General features: G+C 38.4%; 1 protein-coding gene across 3 annotated transcripts; it reads right to left on the bottom strand.

Annotated features, from left to right (window-relative positions):
- Positions 1 to 2,828: 2,828 nt before the first annotated feature.
- On the bottom strand, positions 2,829 to 16,182 carry LOC101172311 (calcitonin gene-related peptide type 1 receptor). 3 transcript variants are annotated; one of them, XM_020707628.1, is made up of 14 exons: positions 16,059 to 16,169; positions 15,473 to 15,544; positions 12,116 to 12,191; positions 9,870 to 9,999; positions 8,622 to 8,732; positions 7,087 to 7,199; positions 6,913 to 7,007; positions 6,728 to 6,833; positions 6,506 to 6,659; positions 6,361 to 6,421; positions 6,211 to 6,277; positions 4,822 to 5,040; positions 4,651 to 4,692; positions 2,829 to 3,383 (listed from the first exon to the last, which is right to left on the bottom strand). In XM_020707628.1, the coding sequence occupies exons 3-14, from the start codon at positions 12,164 to 12,166 to the stop codon at positions 3,177 to 3,179; spliced, it is 1,356 nt and encodes a 451-aa protein (XP_020563287.1). In that variant the 5' UTR covers positions 12,167 to 12,191; positions 15,473 to 15,544; positions 16,059 to 16,169; the 3' UTR covers positions 2,829 to 3,176. The 3 variants fall into 3 exon arrangements, with proteins under 3 accessions (XP_020563287.1, XP_011479652.1, XP_011479648.1); XM_011481350.2 differs by lacking the exon at positions 15,473 to 15,544 and having other exon boundaries at positions 6,913 to 7,004; positions 16,059 to 16,182; XM_011481346.2 differs by lacking the exon at positions 15,473 to 15,544 and having other exon boundaries at positions 16,059 to 16,182.
- Positions 16,183 to 16,294: the final 112 nt, after the last annotated feature.

The raw sequence follows: 16,294 nt of genomic DNA on the forward strand, positions 1-16,294 counted from the left end.
AGGAACATAGGTTTGAGAATAGGGACTCTTAACGTTGGCACAATGACAGGGAAAGGCAGAGAGCTGGCAGACATGATGGAGAGAAGGAAGGTAGATGTACTGTGTGTGCAGGAGACAAGGTGGAAGGGCAGCAAGGCACGTAGTATTGGAGGAGGATACAAACTGTTCTATCATGGCGTTGATAGGAAGAGAAACGGGGTAGGAGTGATTCTGAAGGGGGAGTTTGTAAACAGTGTTCTAGAGGTGAAAAGAGTCTCAGACAGGATGATGAGCTTAAAGTTAGAAATCGAAGGGGTGATGGTGAATGTAGTCAGTGGGTATGCGCCACAGGTTGGCTGTGAGTTAGAAGTGAAGGAGAGATTCTGGAGTGAGTTGGATGAGGTCATAGAGAGTTTTCCCAGAGGAGAGAGAGTTGTTATTGGAGCAGACTTTAATGGGCATGTTGGGGAGGGCAATAGAGGTGATGAGGAGGTGATGGGCAGGTTTGGTGTGAAGGAAAGGAATCTGGAGGGACAGATGGTGGTGGACTTTGCGAAGAGGATGGAAATGGCTGTAGTCAACACTTACTTCCAGAAGAGAGAGGAACATAGAGTGACATACAGAAGTGGAGGTAGGAGTACCCAGGTGGACTACATCCTATGTAGACGAGGTCATTTGAGAGAGGTTATTGACTGCAAAGTGGTGGTAGGAGAGAGTGTAGCCAGACAGCACCGCATGGTGGTGTGTAAGATGACTCTGGAGGTCAGGAAGAAGAAGAGAGGGAAAACAGAAAAGAAGACCAAGTGGTGGAAGCTACAGAATGAAGAAACTAGTGAGGAATTTAGGCAGAAGTTGAGACAGGGTCTGGGTGGTCAGGATGAGCTTCCAGATGACTGGGAAACTACAGCAGAAATTATCAGGGAAACAGGTAGGAAGGTGCTAGGTGTGTCATCTGGAAAGAGGAAAGACGGTAAAGAGACTTGGTGGTGGAATGAGGAAGTACAGGAATGCGTCCAGAGGAAGAGGTTGGCTAAAAGGAAGTGGGATGTAGAAAGGACTGAGGAAGGTAGACAGGAGTACAAGGAAGCGCAGCGTAGAGTGAAGAGAGAGGTGGCAAAGGCCAAACAGAAAGCTTACGATGAGCTATATGACAGGTTAGACACAAAGGAAGGAGAGAAGGACTTGTACAGGCTAGCCAGACAGAGAGACAGAGATGGGAAGGACGTGCAACAGATAAGGGTGATTAAGGACAGAGATGGAAAGGTGCTAACAACCCAGGAGAGTGTACAGAAAAGATGGAAGGAGTATTTTGAGGAGCTGATGAACGTGGAAAATGACAGGGAAAGAAGGGAGGAAGATGTGGTTGTTGTGGAGCAGGAAGTAGCAGAGATTGGAAAGGATGAGGTTAGGAAGGCTCTGAAAAGGATGAAGAGCGGAAAGGCCGTTGGTCCTGATGACGTTCCTGTGGAGGTATGGAAGTGCTTAGGAGAGGCAGCAGTGGAATTTCTAACAAGGTTGTTCAATAGGATTTTAGAGAGTGAGAAGATGCCTGAGGAATGGAGGAGAAGCGTTCTGGTCCCGATCTTTAAGAACAAGGGTGACACGCAGAACTGCAGCAACTATAGAGGAATAAAGTTGATGAGCCACACAATGAAGCTGTGGGAAAGAGTAGTGGAAGCCAGGCTTAGGAAGAAGGTGGAGATCTGTGAGCAGCAGTATGGTTTCATGCCCCGTAAGAGCACCACTGATGCCATTTTTGCTTTGAGAATGTTGATGGAAAAGTACAGAGAAGGTCAGAAGGAGCTGCATTGTGTGTTCGTAGATTTAGAGAAGGCGTATGACAGGGTGCCGAGGGAGGAGCTGTGGTACTGTATGAGGTCGTCTGGAGTGGCAGAGAAGTATGTCAGAGTAGTTCAGGACATGTATGAGAGAAGTATGACGGTGGTGAGATGTGCTGTAGGTCAGACAGAGGAGTTCAAGGTGGAGGTGGGACTACACCAAGGATCAGCTTTGAGTCCTTTTTTGTTTGCTATGCTGATGGACAGGCTGACAGATGAGGTAAGACAGGAATCTCCCTGGACAATGATGTTTGCGGATGACATTGTAATTTGCAGTGAGAGTAGAGAGCAGGTGGAGGAACAGCTAGAGAGGTGGAGGTTTGCTCTGGAAAGAAGAGGCATGAAGGTCAGTCGTAGTAAGACAGAATACATGTGTCTGAACGAGAGGGATCAAGGCAGAAGCGTTAGGCTACAGGGGGCTGAGGTGAAGAAGGTGCAGGAGTTTAAGTACTTGGGGTCAACAGTTCAGTGTGATGGGGAGTGTGGAAAAGAGGTGAAGAGGCGAGTGCAGGCAGGTTGGAGCGGTTGGAGGAAAGTGTCAGGAGTGTTGTGTGACAGAAGAGTGCCAGCAAGACTCAAAGGAAAGGTGTACAAGACAGTGGTGAGACCAGCTCTGCTCTATGGGTTAGAGACGGTAGCAGTGAGACAGAGACAAGAGGCTGAGATGGAGGTAGCGGAGATGAAGATGTTGAGGTTCTCCTTAGGAGTGACCAGGTTAGACAGGATAAGGAACGAGTACATCAGAGGGACGGCTCATGTTGCCTGTGTTAGCGACAAAGTCAGAGAAGCCAGACTGAGATGGTTTGGACATGTTCAGAGGAGGGATAGTGGATATATTGGTAGAAGGATGTTGGAGATGGAGCTGCCTGGCAGGAGGGCAAGAGGACGGCCAAAGAGGAGATACATGGACGTCTTAACAGAGGACATGAAGTTGGCTAATGTTAGGGTAGAAGATGTCCATGATAGAGTGAGGTGGAAAAGGATGATTCGCTGTGGCGACCCCTGATGGGAAAAGCCGAAAGAGAAAGAAGAGTTTCGTTAGGTTAGCCCTTTTTCCTTTTTGATACAAACACCAACATCGCAGTAATGACAAAAAAAACATAGATACGAACAACACGGAAACAGCGGGAAATGCTCAACTCAACAACTTCCTGTTCGTCAAGTCCTCAACCATCTTTGCATTGTCATGTCAGCAACAAATAAAAAAATAGACGTCCTTGGATTCATACCGCCTCTTCAAACATTTGCTTATGATCATGTTTGTCCAAATATGGAGATTATTCTGAAAGTAGAAAAACCTATCAGGGAACGCCCTGATTTTTAAAAGTGCCGAAAGTGGCAGACGCCGTCCCGCTCTCTTCACACGAAAGGGCCATCTGATCGGAAAATGTCTGAGTAGCTCTTGCCGTTTATATGCTCGGTGTGGCTTTCAATGCTGTAGCAGCGGTGGACCTCCGTGAGCGACGACGCCACGTAAGAGGCCGAGCGGAAGATGTCGGCGTTGGCGAACGTTCCGGCGAACTGCATCCGCTGCAGGTTCCAGTGTCTCCGAAGGACAGTCTGAACCTGAAAGAGAAGGCCGTTTTGTCAATACTATTGGACTTTTTGATATGGTTAATAAAGTTTTTTACTTCTTAAAATAAATCATCATGACACAGCAAAAAAAATCCAAACACAATAGTGGTCAAAACTAGTTAATATTATTTAAAATTTCTATTTTAATTATAAAAAAAGGGAATTAAAAAAAATGTAAAATTTATTATAAATTATTTTTGTACCAACAAGAAAAGGAATAAAAATGTATTTTTAATTACAAAACGTTTTTTATTTTAAAACTTATTTTAAAAATTTGAATGAATACATCTTTGTATCTTTTAAAGCAAATAAATATTAAGTGACTTGATGATGTACGAGAATGATAGCATGTTAGCTAACTGCTAATTTAAAAAAAAATCTTAATAAGTTAAAGTTGAAAGGTCAAAATATGAGAAAAAAACAGGAACAGTAATGACAGTATAGCAGTAGAATACATAGATGTTTGCAGCACAACCATTAATAAAATTAGACTAAAATCGAATACCCTAGTAGATCATGAGAATGTTAGTGTTAGTAACCCGATATTACTAACTGCCAAATTTTGACAATTAAAATTAAATGTTCAGAAAAAAAACAAAAATTACCCAACAAGCACTAACAACACTTTCAGACGGAGCTTTTAAAAAAAAAAATCAAAGCAATCTTAGTGCATCATAACACATCTGACAAATAAAAATTGACCAAAAAATAATAAATCGGAAATGTATCATGAGAATGTTAGTGTTAGCATCCCATAGTTGTTAAATGCTAAATTCTAATAAATCAAAGTTAAAAGTATAGAATAAAGAATAAAAAACAATTTTTAAATTTTTTTCTTGGCACTTGTTGATATGAATATTTCACAAAATAAGTCAGCAACAAACTTAGACTGAAAACATTCATTTGAAACTGGATGATCTATGAGAATGATAGCATGTAAGCTAACTGCTAAATCTAAATAAGTCCGATTTGAAATGGCACAATATTAGGGGAAAAATTTTGAATAATTAAAACAATGTTAGCATTATGTAAAGACTTTTACAACACAACCAATAATACGGAGTAGATTATGAGAATATTAGCGTTAGCATCCCATGATTCCTAAATGCTAAATTTGCATACATTTGAAATAAAATTTCAGAATAAGAGGCAAATAACCCAACAAATATTTTCATATGGGGCTTTTAAATTGCCTAACTACTTTAAGCACTAGACAATAAAAAGATTTTACAAAACAACCAATTAAGTCATTTCTCACCTCTCCATTGAAAAAGCAGAATATCGTGGAAACCAAAAGACCCTGTAGTTAAAAGAAAGCAAGAAAAGTAAACACTTTTTATTTAGGTTATGAATAAAGATCGCCCTGTGGTAGCTATGTTGCGTCCAGAGCCGTTCCTGTCCTTTAGCTGCTCTCGTTGAGTGTACTGACCTGGTGGTGCATAAGGATGTTCATGATGTACAGATAGATCTCTGCGATCCAGTGATCGTGGGGCTTGTAGGCCAGCAGGACGTACTGGATACCAAGCAGAGGGATGAGGATGAGGGTGGCTCTCACAGCTCTCATGTACAGACTGGACTCCGCCTGGTGCGTCACTCTGAGCTTGGTGATGAGAATCCGAACGATGTTTAGCAGAAAGAAAAAGTTCACCTGGAAAAAAAATAAACAAGCAAAATGACAAACCAAAAAATGGAATTCATTTTTTGATACCAACATGGTATTCAATGAGATCACACTAGGGATTTTATAATTTCTACATTCTGAGTAGAGGTTGACGATTACGGCAGCAAAAATTCAATTCATAGAAATGTCGTACAGATGACTAAATGTGTCAAAAAAGTCACTAGGTATTTGGAAATATTTTCTGGTCTTTTCAAGTATAGATTTATCTCTAATACTAAATTCACCTACGTCTACTTTGTGTCTTATGGCGTGTGTCAAATTAGGAGCTTGATGTGTCCAAAAAAAGGAACTTGACACTCTTGATGCGTGTGGGAGGAGCTACTTTGAAAATTTTTTAGCCTTATTGCTCCACAGACTTGCTTATCTTTACATCTCATATAAAGTCAATGTATAGAAGACATGAAAGATCAGGTTATTAGTTTGTTGTCGCATGTCAAGGCCAAGTCCATGTTGCGACACTTTAAATTAGTAACGTGTCTAACGTCGTTGCCATGTCATTGTTACAACTCTTTACGTGTGTAACGTGTTGCATGTGGGCGCCAAGTCAATGTTGAAACAGTTAATGTTGGCAATGTGTTGAGTATCTGCACCAAGTCGATCTTGCAACACTTTACGTTAGTCAGGTATAGCACATCGACAACAAGTCGACATTACAAAACTGGACGTTGGGAACGTGTCATCTATCGCCGCCAAGTCAAGGCTGGAACCTTTCACGCAAGTAACAGGTCGCATATCAGTGCAAAGTCAATGTTACAACACTTTCCGCTAGTAAAGTGTCGCATATCAACTCCAAGTCAATGTTAAAAGCCGCTTTTTTCGCGCCACAACCTATTGATTCACCTTAATCATGTAAACATCTGTAAGCGTATACGACTTAGGTGTTAAAGGGTTAACAATTTCAAAACAAATAAAGGTGGCATCCTTTTTCGTAGCCTTGGGGATGTAGCACAGGAAATAACTAGACTAGGTGTGTTGCGATTTTGAGCCACTGTAAATGAAGTACCTGATTGATTAAAGACAATAAAAGTAAGGGATTTCCTTCTCATGTTTCCGTGTTTGGGTTGACACAACCCCAGGTAAAGTAAGGTCGCACCAGCCCCAAAAATAACCAATCATCTAAACCCATTTACCACTTACCACCAATGCAGCACAGATGGGAGCGTGGATGATGTACAGCAGGGATGTAGCAGGGCTGACCCAGCATCTGTAAAAGTGCGAGAAATTTGCTGACTCATCTCAGTCAGTCATCAATTAAAACAGGGATAAATGTCAGTCATAAAGACTCACTTGTCATTGTAGTAGCATTGGCGCGCTATAGAATAGATGACCGCTGGCACGAGTGGGAAACCTGCAAAAGTACGTTTGGAGTGGGTTGTGAGACGTGTGAAGTGTTTTATTTGTTATTGTTGAACTGAAACAAAGCGTCACCAACCCCAGCCTAGCAGGTAATACCACAGGAGGTGCTGTTTTTCGGCGAACACCGCCACGACGATCAGGGTGTGCAGGTAAATTCCTTCACAGAGCATCCAGAAGTAGTTACAGCTCATGGTGTACATCTGGATGAAGGAGAGCAGCTTGCAGCTAGCCTGGAAGGAGAACAGGAAATGATACGGCGGAATTTGGTACGACGTCCACTGTTAGCCCGATCACTCACAGTGTCCTCCTTCTGAACCAAGAACCACGTTACGGTCACCACTGAGTTCAGCACAAACGAGAAGAAGAGGTTTTTGTGTAGCGTTATCCTCTGGCAGCTTAAACTTCTGTGGACATCAGAGAGGAAAACATTGAAATGACTACTTTTAACATTGCAACCAAAGTCTTAGTGCCATTTTAACTTACTTAAAATAGAAGAAGATTCCTAAAGACATGAGCAGCGATACAAGTGATAGTCCATGACCAATCATGATCAAGTAGAAGTGAGTCATTGCAGCCTGCTAATATAAAACAAATATTAAAGACAACTAAATAATTTACTATTTGTAGAAAAAAAAATTGAGATTGTTTTCTTCTTACGGCCCCGTGATGTGTAACGTTAGCTTGGCAATTCCTAAAGTCCGTCCACGTTCGGTTGCTTGTTGGGTGGCGCCCCCACTCTCCAGTGTCTGTGCAGACCTTGGTTGCCATTGCTGCTCAAGAGGTTTAAACTCGAGGTTAGAAGAGCATTAAAACACACTTTTTTTTTATTGCAGTCAAACGTAAACAATGACAAAGAATTACAGTTACAAGATTAACTGAAAATCCTTTGATTTTACTTGATTTTTTAATCTTTTGGACATTAAATGATTATTTCACACATTTTTTCATGACTGTTTTTATCTCATTTAAATGTAAAATTGTCCTGATATAATTTTCAAAACTGCAAATGGAGGATTGCTACTTAACTTTCGATAAATACATTAACTTGAAAGCTAGTGTGTAATTTGCGCTTGGAATAATAAAAAATGAGATTTGACTATACAAATGCTGTGCGAATCAAAAATGTACAAATATATCTTAATATTGCTAAGTTTTACTTGCGACCAAAATAATTTTTTCCCCCAGCTTTTTGGTACTTATGTTTGGATGTAGGTGTTAGCTTAGCCTAGCATAAAAACCCTTTACTGCTAGCTTGGTTTTTCAGCCAAAATATTGTTTCTAAATGTAATTTTTAGATGTATATAATATAATGCTAAGCTAACTAAGAAACTTTGACCAGAAAGAAATCTTTAAGGGATTTTTGTGAGTAATTTTTTTTTTAAATCTTGTAAGTAATCTAGCAAAACCAGATTTTGAGGATGGAGTTAGCTTAGCATAAAACCCCTTCACTGTTGGTTTAGCCGTTTTTTTAAAGCTTCTTTTTCCTGCCATAGAGAGTCGTTTGAACATGAAAATATCATTGGTTTTTCAGTCAAATCTTTTTTCAAATTTTTTTTATACTGTTTAAATGTAATTTTGGGATAATTGTAATCTAATGCTAAGCTAGCCACTTTCGTACAAAAAAATGAAGGGATTCTTTGACTTAATCTAATATGGCAAAACTTAATTAACTCATGTTTAAAAGAGGAGGTAACCTAGCCTAGCATAAAAACCTGTCACTGCTAGACTCGTTTTTTTTTAAACTTCTTTTCACTGCTTTTGAAATGTTTTTCTGCTACTTCATTATTTTCATTTAGAATACTTTTTTAATTTATTCTGTATTGTAAAATAATTTAATGCTCAGCTAGCTAAGAAACCTTTGACAAAAAATATCTTACAGGTATTCACTTGTGCCTTCTAATATTGCAAAACCAAACATTATTTGGTGACGTTTTGACTTTCAGACTTGATAAATTCTGCTAAATGATGTGCAAAGGAACTACTTATCAACACAGAGGTCAAATTCTCTCTTCTAAAAATGCCAATATAACATGAACACAGGTCAATTGGAAACAATGTCATCATGTCAACAAACCAAAACCTAAACTATATTTTTACTTAAAAAAAAGTTATTCTTTTGGACTTTATTTTGTTATATTTAGTAGCATCTGTAGAAGAGCAGCACGTTTTTGCACAAAGTGACAGAAGCTCACCTTGCGTGTCAAAGTCCTTGTAGTAGCCTGGACAGTTTTGTTCTTTTTCTCCAGGTTCAGACTCGTCCCAACACAACCATCCATCCCACGTCATGTTGCACACCGGTCCCACTTCCAGCAACAAAGCACACAGATCAGTTAGACCAAGTGACGTTTTCCGATAACCATCTGTCTTTAAGCTTGTTTTGCTTTTATTTCTGATTTAACAACAATATAGTGTTTTCTTCAATGTAGAGTTTCACGTTGACAATCGCATTTTCCATACTAAAGGGTGCAGCAGATTCCATTTCGCACCGTTAATGAATTGTCTATTTTGAAACTTATGTCATTTATTAGACACATCAAACAATAAGGGGCAGTAAGCGAGTTAAAAGAGTCAGTCAGACGTTCAGAGTAACTCTAAAGCTTATAACACGCAACATGTTAGCCAGGTTAAAAAATTTGTTAGCTGTTTTAGCATTTTTGCAAAACCTGTAACTCTTAACCTTGTTAGTAACATGTAAAACACCAGACAGTTACTGCGACAATGCTAACTCCCAAACGTGTTAACATATAAAAAACAGACAGGTAACACTAAAACAAATGTTACTGCGACAATGCTAACTCCCAAATGTGTTAACATGTAAAAAACAGACAGGTAAAACTAAAACAAGTGTTACTGCGACAATGCTAACTCCCAAACGTGTTGACATGTAAAAAACAGACGGATAACACTAAAACAAATGTTACTGCGACAATGCTAACTCCCAAACGTGTTGACATGTAAAAAACAGACGGATAACACTAAAACAAATGTTACTGCAACAATGCTAACTCCCAAACGTGTTGACATGTAAAAAACAGACGGATAACACTAAAACAAATGTTACTGCAACAATGCTAACTCCCAAACGTGTTGACATGTAAAAAAACAGACGCATAACGCTAGAACAATTTTTACTGCGACTATGCTAACTCCCAACCTTTGGTTTCTTTTAAAAGTCAACTGAAAACGTTTTATTTTTGCAAAGCTCGAGATGATTGTTTTATATGTCTTTTATGTTTTTATATGTATATATGTATAACCTGTGAAGCACCTTGTGACTTCTGTCTGTGAAAGATGCTGTACAAATAGAATTTACAAAATAACTTAACTTACTTACTTACAACCTTGTTAGTAACACTTACACACACACCCACACACACAACATCACTTCACGTTATCTGCGTTAGAGTTAGTGTAGGTTGTACGTCCATTTGCTTGCTCACCGTTGCTTTTTGCTCTGGTGTTTGATTCTTTCACAATCCTCTGGAAGCACTGGAACTGCGCTTTAGAAATGCGATTGTGCATCCACTCAGTCAAATGTGTTAGAGGCTCCTGAGGTGTGGCTTCTACCAACTAATGGAGGAAAGTTGACAAACACAAAATAAGAAAAATAAATGTCAGGATGCACAAAAGACTGTAGATTAGATATAGAAATTCAAAAGAAATAAAATATATTTCTGTAATTTTCACAGAATTCAATCATCAAATAATTTTACTTTTGTTAATCTGTCTCTTTGTAATGGATTAAGTTACAAATCCAAAACTATTTGACATTGTTGAAATTAGGTTAGATTCAAATTTACTTATGAATCTCATTTAAATTTCTTTTTCACTTTTAATGACTATAGGACAATTAAAACCAAACTGTTGTTTAAATTTTTAAAAGAATATATTAATATTGGTGGAGAAAATAAGTATTCACTGTATATCCGACCTGTGCGCCGTGATTTTTCTTCAAGAGGTTTTTCTGTCCTCATCTACTTACCTCTATTAATGTTACCTGTTTGAGCTGGGTATCTGTATAAAGACACCTATCAATACCCTTGAAGAGTCATACTGCAGTGTCACCACCATGACCAAAGAAGGACACCACAGAAAAGAGCCATAGAGCTGTAGAAGGACACCAGAAACTAAACATAGAGCTGTCGAAGGACACCATTGAAAAGACCATATAGCTGTCGAAGGACACCATAGAAAGGACCATAGAGCTGTCAATGGACATCAGAGACAAGACCATATAGCTGGGTTTAAGGACACCAGAAACCAAACATAGAGCTGTCAAAGGACACCAGAAATCAGACCATGGAGCTGCCGAAGTACATTAGAAATCAGACCATGGAGCTGTCAAAGGACAACAGAAACAACCTGATGGAGCTGTCAAAGAACATCAAAAACAAGATTTTAGACCTGCAGAAGACTGGGATGAACCAATCGACAACAATCAAGCTGATTGTAGAGAAGACATTAACTGAAATATAAGTTCATAGACAATCTGCCCTGCGGCAGACTGATGACAGATGTCCGCTGCCTTCGCCCACAAGTGACCGGGATAGGCTCCAGCAGTGTGACCCCGAAAGAGACAAAACAGTTCAGAAGATGAATGCATGAAGACAATCTGCCTCCACCTGGAGCTCCATGAAAGTTATTCCCTGGTGTACAAAGGATATGGTGAACAATGAAGAAACAGCCAAGAACAAACATGGGCCAACAACTGATCAATGACCTGAAGAGAGCTGGGACCACAGTAACATGAGTCCTGCAGTACTCCAAACATCCCCCTGCTTAAGCCAACACATGTCCACGTCCGTCTTCTCCAGAGACCATCTGGATGATCCAGAGGAGGATTGGGAAGTTGTGTGGTCACATGAGGCCAGAATGTAGCTCTTAAATAAAAACCTCCCTTGCCGTGTTTGGAAGATGAACACCATACTCACAGAGAAGCATGGGGGTGCAAGCATCATGGTTTGGGGCTGGTTTTCTACAAAGGGGGCAGAAAAGGTGATCCTTATGAAGCAAAGGATAAATTGTGCCAAATATGGAGAGATTTTGAAAAAAAAACACCTTCCATCAGTGAGACCTTTGAAACTGGATCTTCCAGCAAGAAAATTATTCTCAAACAAGTCGCCATGGCAACCAAGGAGTGACTAGGTAAAAAAGCATTTCAAGTTATCGTAATGTTCCAGCCAGTCTCTGGACCTCAATCCAAAAGACAAATTGTCAGGGGAGTTGGCGATTGCTCTTGAGAAGATCTGCATGGGAGAAGGGACCAAAATACCAGCAATACCTGTTGAAAATGTACAAGAAACCTCTGACCTCTATCATTGAAACTACGGTCCCGTTACAAAATATTGAAATGAACTTTTGTTAGCGACCAAATACTCTTGTGTTTTCTGCACCAGTATACTAACAATATCCATAAAAATCAAACAAAGCCGTTCCTGTTAGTATATAGTCATGGATGGAACCATTAGATTACCAATTTGTTCTTAATACAAATGAATTCAGTTTGTTCTTGCAGTCTATTTCTGAGTGTATCAATTTTCTTAATAGATATACCTGAACTCTTGTATAATGACTTTGTTGACAGACATTTAGGCATTTTAATTAAAACTAAACTGAAATCTTGCAAAACTTCATAAATAAACTAAATTTGACATCTTTTAAAGCTATAATGGGAGCTACCACCTACCTTATCAAGGGAGCAGAGGACCAGGAGGTAGACGATGCAGCTCAGATCCATTTGTGCTCTGATCTTCACGCAGGTCCTAAAGAAAAACAAAAAACATCCAATTACTTCTAGATCTCTAAAATGCTCAATGCAGGTTGAATTTCTTAAAATTAAAAATGTTTTTTTTTCCACCCGCCAAAAAGATTTGAAACGGTCAAGATTCTGTTTGGATTGTACTAAAATCAATTGGGTTTGTTTTATATTATATTATATTATATTATTTCAGCTCTGTGAGTTCTATTGTATTCTATTAAATAAATCCCATTTTATTGTGCAACATAGAAAAACTGTAGTACTTTCTTTTAAAGAATAACATCACAAAAACTGAGCTAACAAACAATAGCCTAGCTTAGAGCAATCTCTGAAAGTGTTTTTTAGAAGCTTTTATTTGTCAGTTTTTCCCTCACTTTATTATGTTCTTGACTCTAACTTACTTATGTTGTTAAAGAACTTTTAAAAACCTTTCAGACATAGGAGAACCACAAATGTTGGGCTAATGCTAAAGGCCTCGTATTTATGCTAACCTAGCAAAAATATTTTGGTAATCAATTAATTTTTGAAGATTAGTGTAGTTGGATAAAGCCTCAAAAACTTTAAAATAGATTGTTTTGGGCAATTTCTGGTTACCTAACAATTTTTTTAATTTTATATTTGAAAGAAGTCTCTTTCATCTGTTTTGTTTTTTAATCTATTGTTTTATTTATAACTGAACACCTTTTTCACAATATAAAAATAATATTTTAAAGTGGCTGACTATACAGTAACTGCCTGAATCAGACATTTTTGGACAAATACAACAACTTTAACACTTCTTAATATACAGCGCCTCTGCAGCCTGAGACTCGGCCCCTCCCACAGACAGCTGGAACAGTAATTATGTTTCAACTTTAATATAGTCCTGGTTTACACATGAATTTATAAAAATGTTATGTTTTTTTTAATTTTTATGTGTATTCCTCTCAATGAATCACGTGGCCTCCAAATAACCCCAATTACTCATGGCGTACCACCAGGCACCTGATCTGGGCTGCTTTTTTTTTTTAATTCTTTATTCTTTTGATCTACAGTGAAAAAAAGATTTAACAAATAAGCAAAAACGGAACGGTTAGTTACTTTTTCATCGTTTTTTTTATAACTTAAAACAAAGACAATGTTTAAAAAAACGGGTTGGATCGCTATGGTGTTAATTAAGCCATCACTTCCACTGTAAAACATACACTGTTATAGTATCTTTTTGTATTTTTTATTTTTCCCTGTAAATCGACATTTGACTCTAATTCTTGGTAGTACATGATGGTCTATTTTTGTGGAAGAAGAGAATGTAAAGCTTTTTTCCCCAAAATATCTTTTTCCATGTAAGTTCGTAAGTAGAGGCACTTTTTTGTGGCAACAAAAAGCAATGCTGTAGTCAAGTTTTTTAAAGATCCTGAAAAAATATTGGTCCTCCTGACTTTTTATTGACACTTTTTTTCATAAAAACATTTTTGCTTCAGTATGTGCATTTGAGAATGTTTACGATTCATTTAAGAAGCGCAATAAAGTTGTCACACACTGATTTAAAAAAAATCTTTAATCATTTTGTATAATTTTCTAACCTCAGATTGACTAAATTGAAAATCTCAGGATTAGTGAAAATAAATATATCTAGTGCTCTAATGTTTTTAAAGACATTTTTAAAAAACAATACCATCATATTTTTAGTGTTTTTAAATGAATCTCGTAAATGTGTTGTCAAAAATCTGGGAATTTCACAATTTTTTTTAATGAGGTAGGGATTCCTTTTTTAAGAGCACAATTATTGTTTATACAATTTTTGTTGATTCATGTTTTTTTATTGTAACTGATAGTCAAATTATGCTTTTTTTTTTTCTTTTTCAGTAATTTTTCACGTTTATGTCCTACTGCAAAATCCCTACAGTTGTTTGCAATAGCTGTATTTTTTTTTTATAGTTTACTTTTGCCCAGCTAACACGTCCAGATGATTTACGTTAAAATAGGTTTATTTATGCCAAAAGCGAGTCAGCGCTTTTTTAACTCTCCGGGGCAGGTTTTTTTTTGGGGATGTCAGGGTCACCGGTTTGACCACTAGCTTCCTCTGTTCCCCGCAGCTTCCTTCCTGCACGGTGAATGCTGAGCAAGTCTCACTGAGATTTAGTCGAAACGCATCAACATGTCAGAAAGGGAACCCCGCCCCCTCCCCCATCGCCCCACAACACTTATCCCGTCAGCAATTTTAGAAACCAGGAAGTTAAAAAAAAAGAAAAGAAAAAAAGAGCACGCTGTAAATAAAGCCAAAAACCTGCTTTAAAAAAAAACAAGAAAAAGAAAATCTGAAATAATTTATTTTACTGCTAAGAGAGTTGGAGGTTGGCTATCACGGAAATACGATATTTATGTTTTCACAATTCTATTTTCGTCTTTGAGCAAAAATTCCACCCCCGTCAAAGACTGACCAAAATTTGCACACACCTAGTATCTGATGAAAATAAATTTTGGAAACCGATAACAACCCCTCCCTACAAAAATGATTACATCACAGCGGGAGAAACTATCAAAAAAAAAAAATTAACGGGGCTAAAATCTCTTAAGGGACACTTAAAAAAAAAAAATCCACTCACAAAACCAAAACATATTTATCAGGGAATTTAAAAAGAACTGAATTATTATGGGATGGCCACAATACAATTTTCTGCTATTTTGTTGCAAATTGTGAAATTCATTTCATGTTTTCCCACAATATGGAAAAAAAAAACCCTCCATTTGGGAAATCTTCACAAAACTTCACACACACACAGCACCACGTTAAGTTTAAAACCCCAACTGAAGTTTTGTTGACCTTTGACCCCGAGAAGAGGCCGCCATCTTGAATGTAAAAAAAAAAAAAAAATCTCCTTTAGCACAGTCTACAAATTAAAACTCCTCCTCAGAATTTCAGTCTATCACTGCCTAACTCCTTGAGCATCATTAGGAAGCTTCTTTTTGTTTTCCAGTTTGTACAGTTTGAACAGCGTTAGCGCGGCTAGCTTGAAAGAGTGGCGTTTCCTTGTTGCTTGCACATTTTTTACACATATTTTGAAAATTGAATACTCGAATCCCTGGCTTAAGCTGAATGAAACAATATGACACACGATATAAAAATATAAGGAATGTGGCCGTGGTCAACAAAAAACCTTGGTTGCTAAGGAAATCCAAAAATGTACTTTTGCCGATTCCTCTAATAATTACATCAACGTGTTCGTCCCCCCCAGGCGACCAAAAGATGAAATGGTTGCTATGGAGATAAAAGCAATAGAAAAGGAGCTATTTTGTGAAAAGTACCGTTTTCATGAATTTGTCAAGTGCAGCTCCGACCAGGTTGACAGAAGCAGGGCGGTGAAGGGCCTGAAGGAGCTTTAATGATAGAATAGAGTCTGATATGATCTGCAGCCTGCATTTATTTACTCAGCAAACAATCCTGTGCTGTTTTGGGGGCATAAAAAGGGTTCAATAGTGCAGTTATGCAAAGAAAATGTTTGTGAAATGATGTAAAGTTGTATGAAAAGTCGTTCTTTTGGCGCAGAGGCTATTTTAAACTGTTCCAAAACCTATTCAGGAAGTTTTTGGCACTTTTCTTGCAGATTAAATCTACTCGAACACACCCAAACACGCGCCGCTGGACTTCCCAAAAGGCTCTGACAGAAACGAATGCCGCCTCGTTGAGTGAAGCGTCCCAAATGAGACAATAAAAAAACTGAGTTGCCCTTTTTTAGAAACATGTTGTTGCTGGAGGCCTTTCTGTTCTGCTGTGGGATAACTATTGTCCTGATACAGTTTTTGTGCTCAAAAATATACACAAAAACAGAAATTTAGCCATTTTTCCTGCAGCAAAAACATGGATTTGATTGTGTTTTTGTAATACGCTTACCTTCACAGAAGCGGGTAAACCTGTTGAGTATTCCGTCAGTGATCTTTGCGGGGAAATCACGCCAGGCAGACGCCGATTTCCTCAGCAGGAGCTCCTCTGTGTGTGTTTGACACAGGAGGCGAGAGGCGACGCCGAGCCTGAGGAGAGCTGATAAAAAGCCAACAGAGGCGGTGCATGACATCACTGGACCAATGATGAGGCTCAACCCACGGCCCAGCATCAAAACAAGGAAATGA

The sequence above is a fragment of the Oryzias latipes genome, chromosome 2 (assembly GCF_002234675.1).
Source record: "Oryzias latipes chromosome 2, ASM223467v1".
NCBI classification, from domain to species: domain Eukaryota; kingdom Metazoa; phylum Chordata; class Actinopteri; order Beloniformes; family Adrianichthyidae; genus Oryzias; species Oryzias latipes.

What these genes read in the sequence shown, in the direction of transcription:
- LOC101172311 (XM_011481346.2), bottom strand. Translation starts at nt 12,166, where the DNA reads ATGGATCTGAGCTGCATCGTCTACCTCCTGGTCCTCTGCTCCCTTGAT. An exon ending in TGGTTCAGAAGGAGGACACT is followed by an intron (nt 6,660 to 6,727) that starts GTGAGTGATCGG and finishes TTCTCCTTCCAG; the next exon opens with GCTAGCTGCAAGCTGCTCTC. An exon ending in CAATGCTACTACAATGACAA is followed by an intron (nt 6,278 to 6,360) that starts GTGAGTCTTTAT and finishes GCACTTTTACAG; the next exon opens with ATGCTGGGTCAGCCCTGCTA.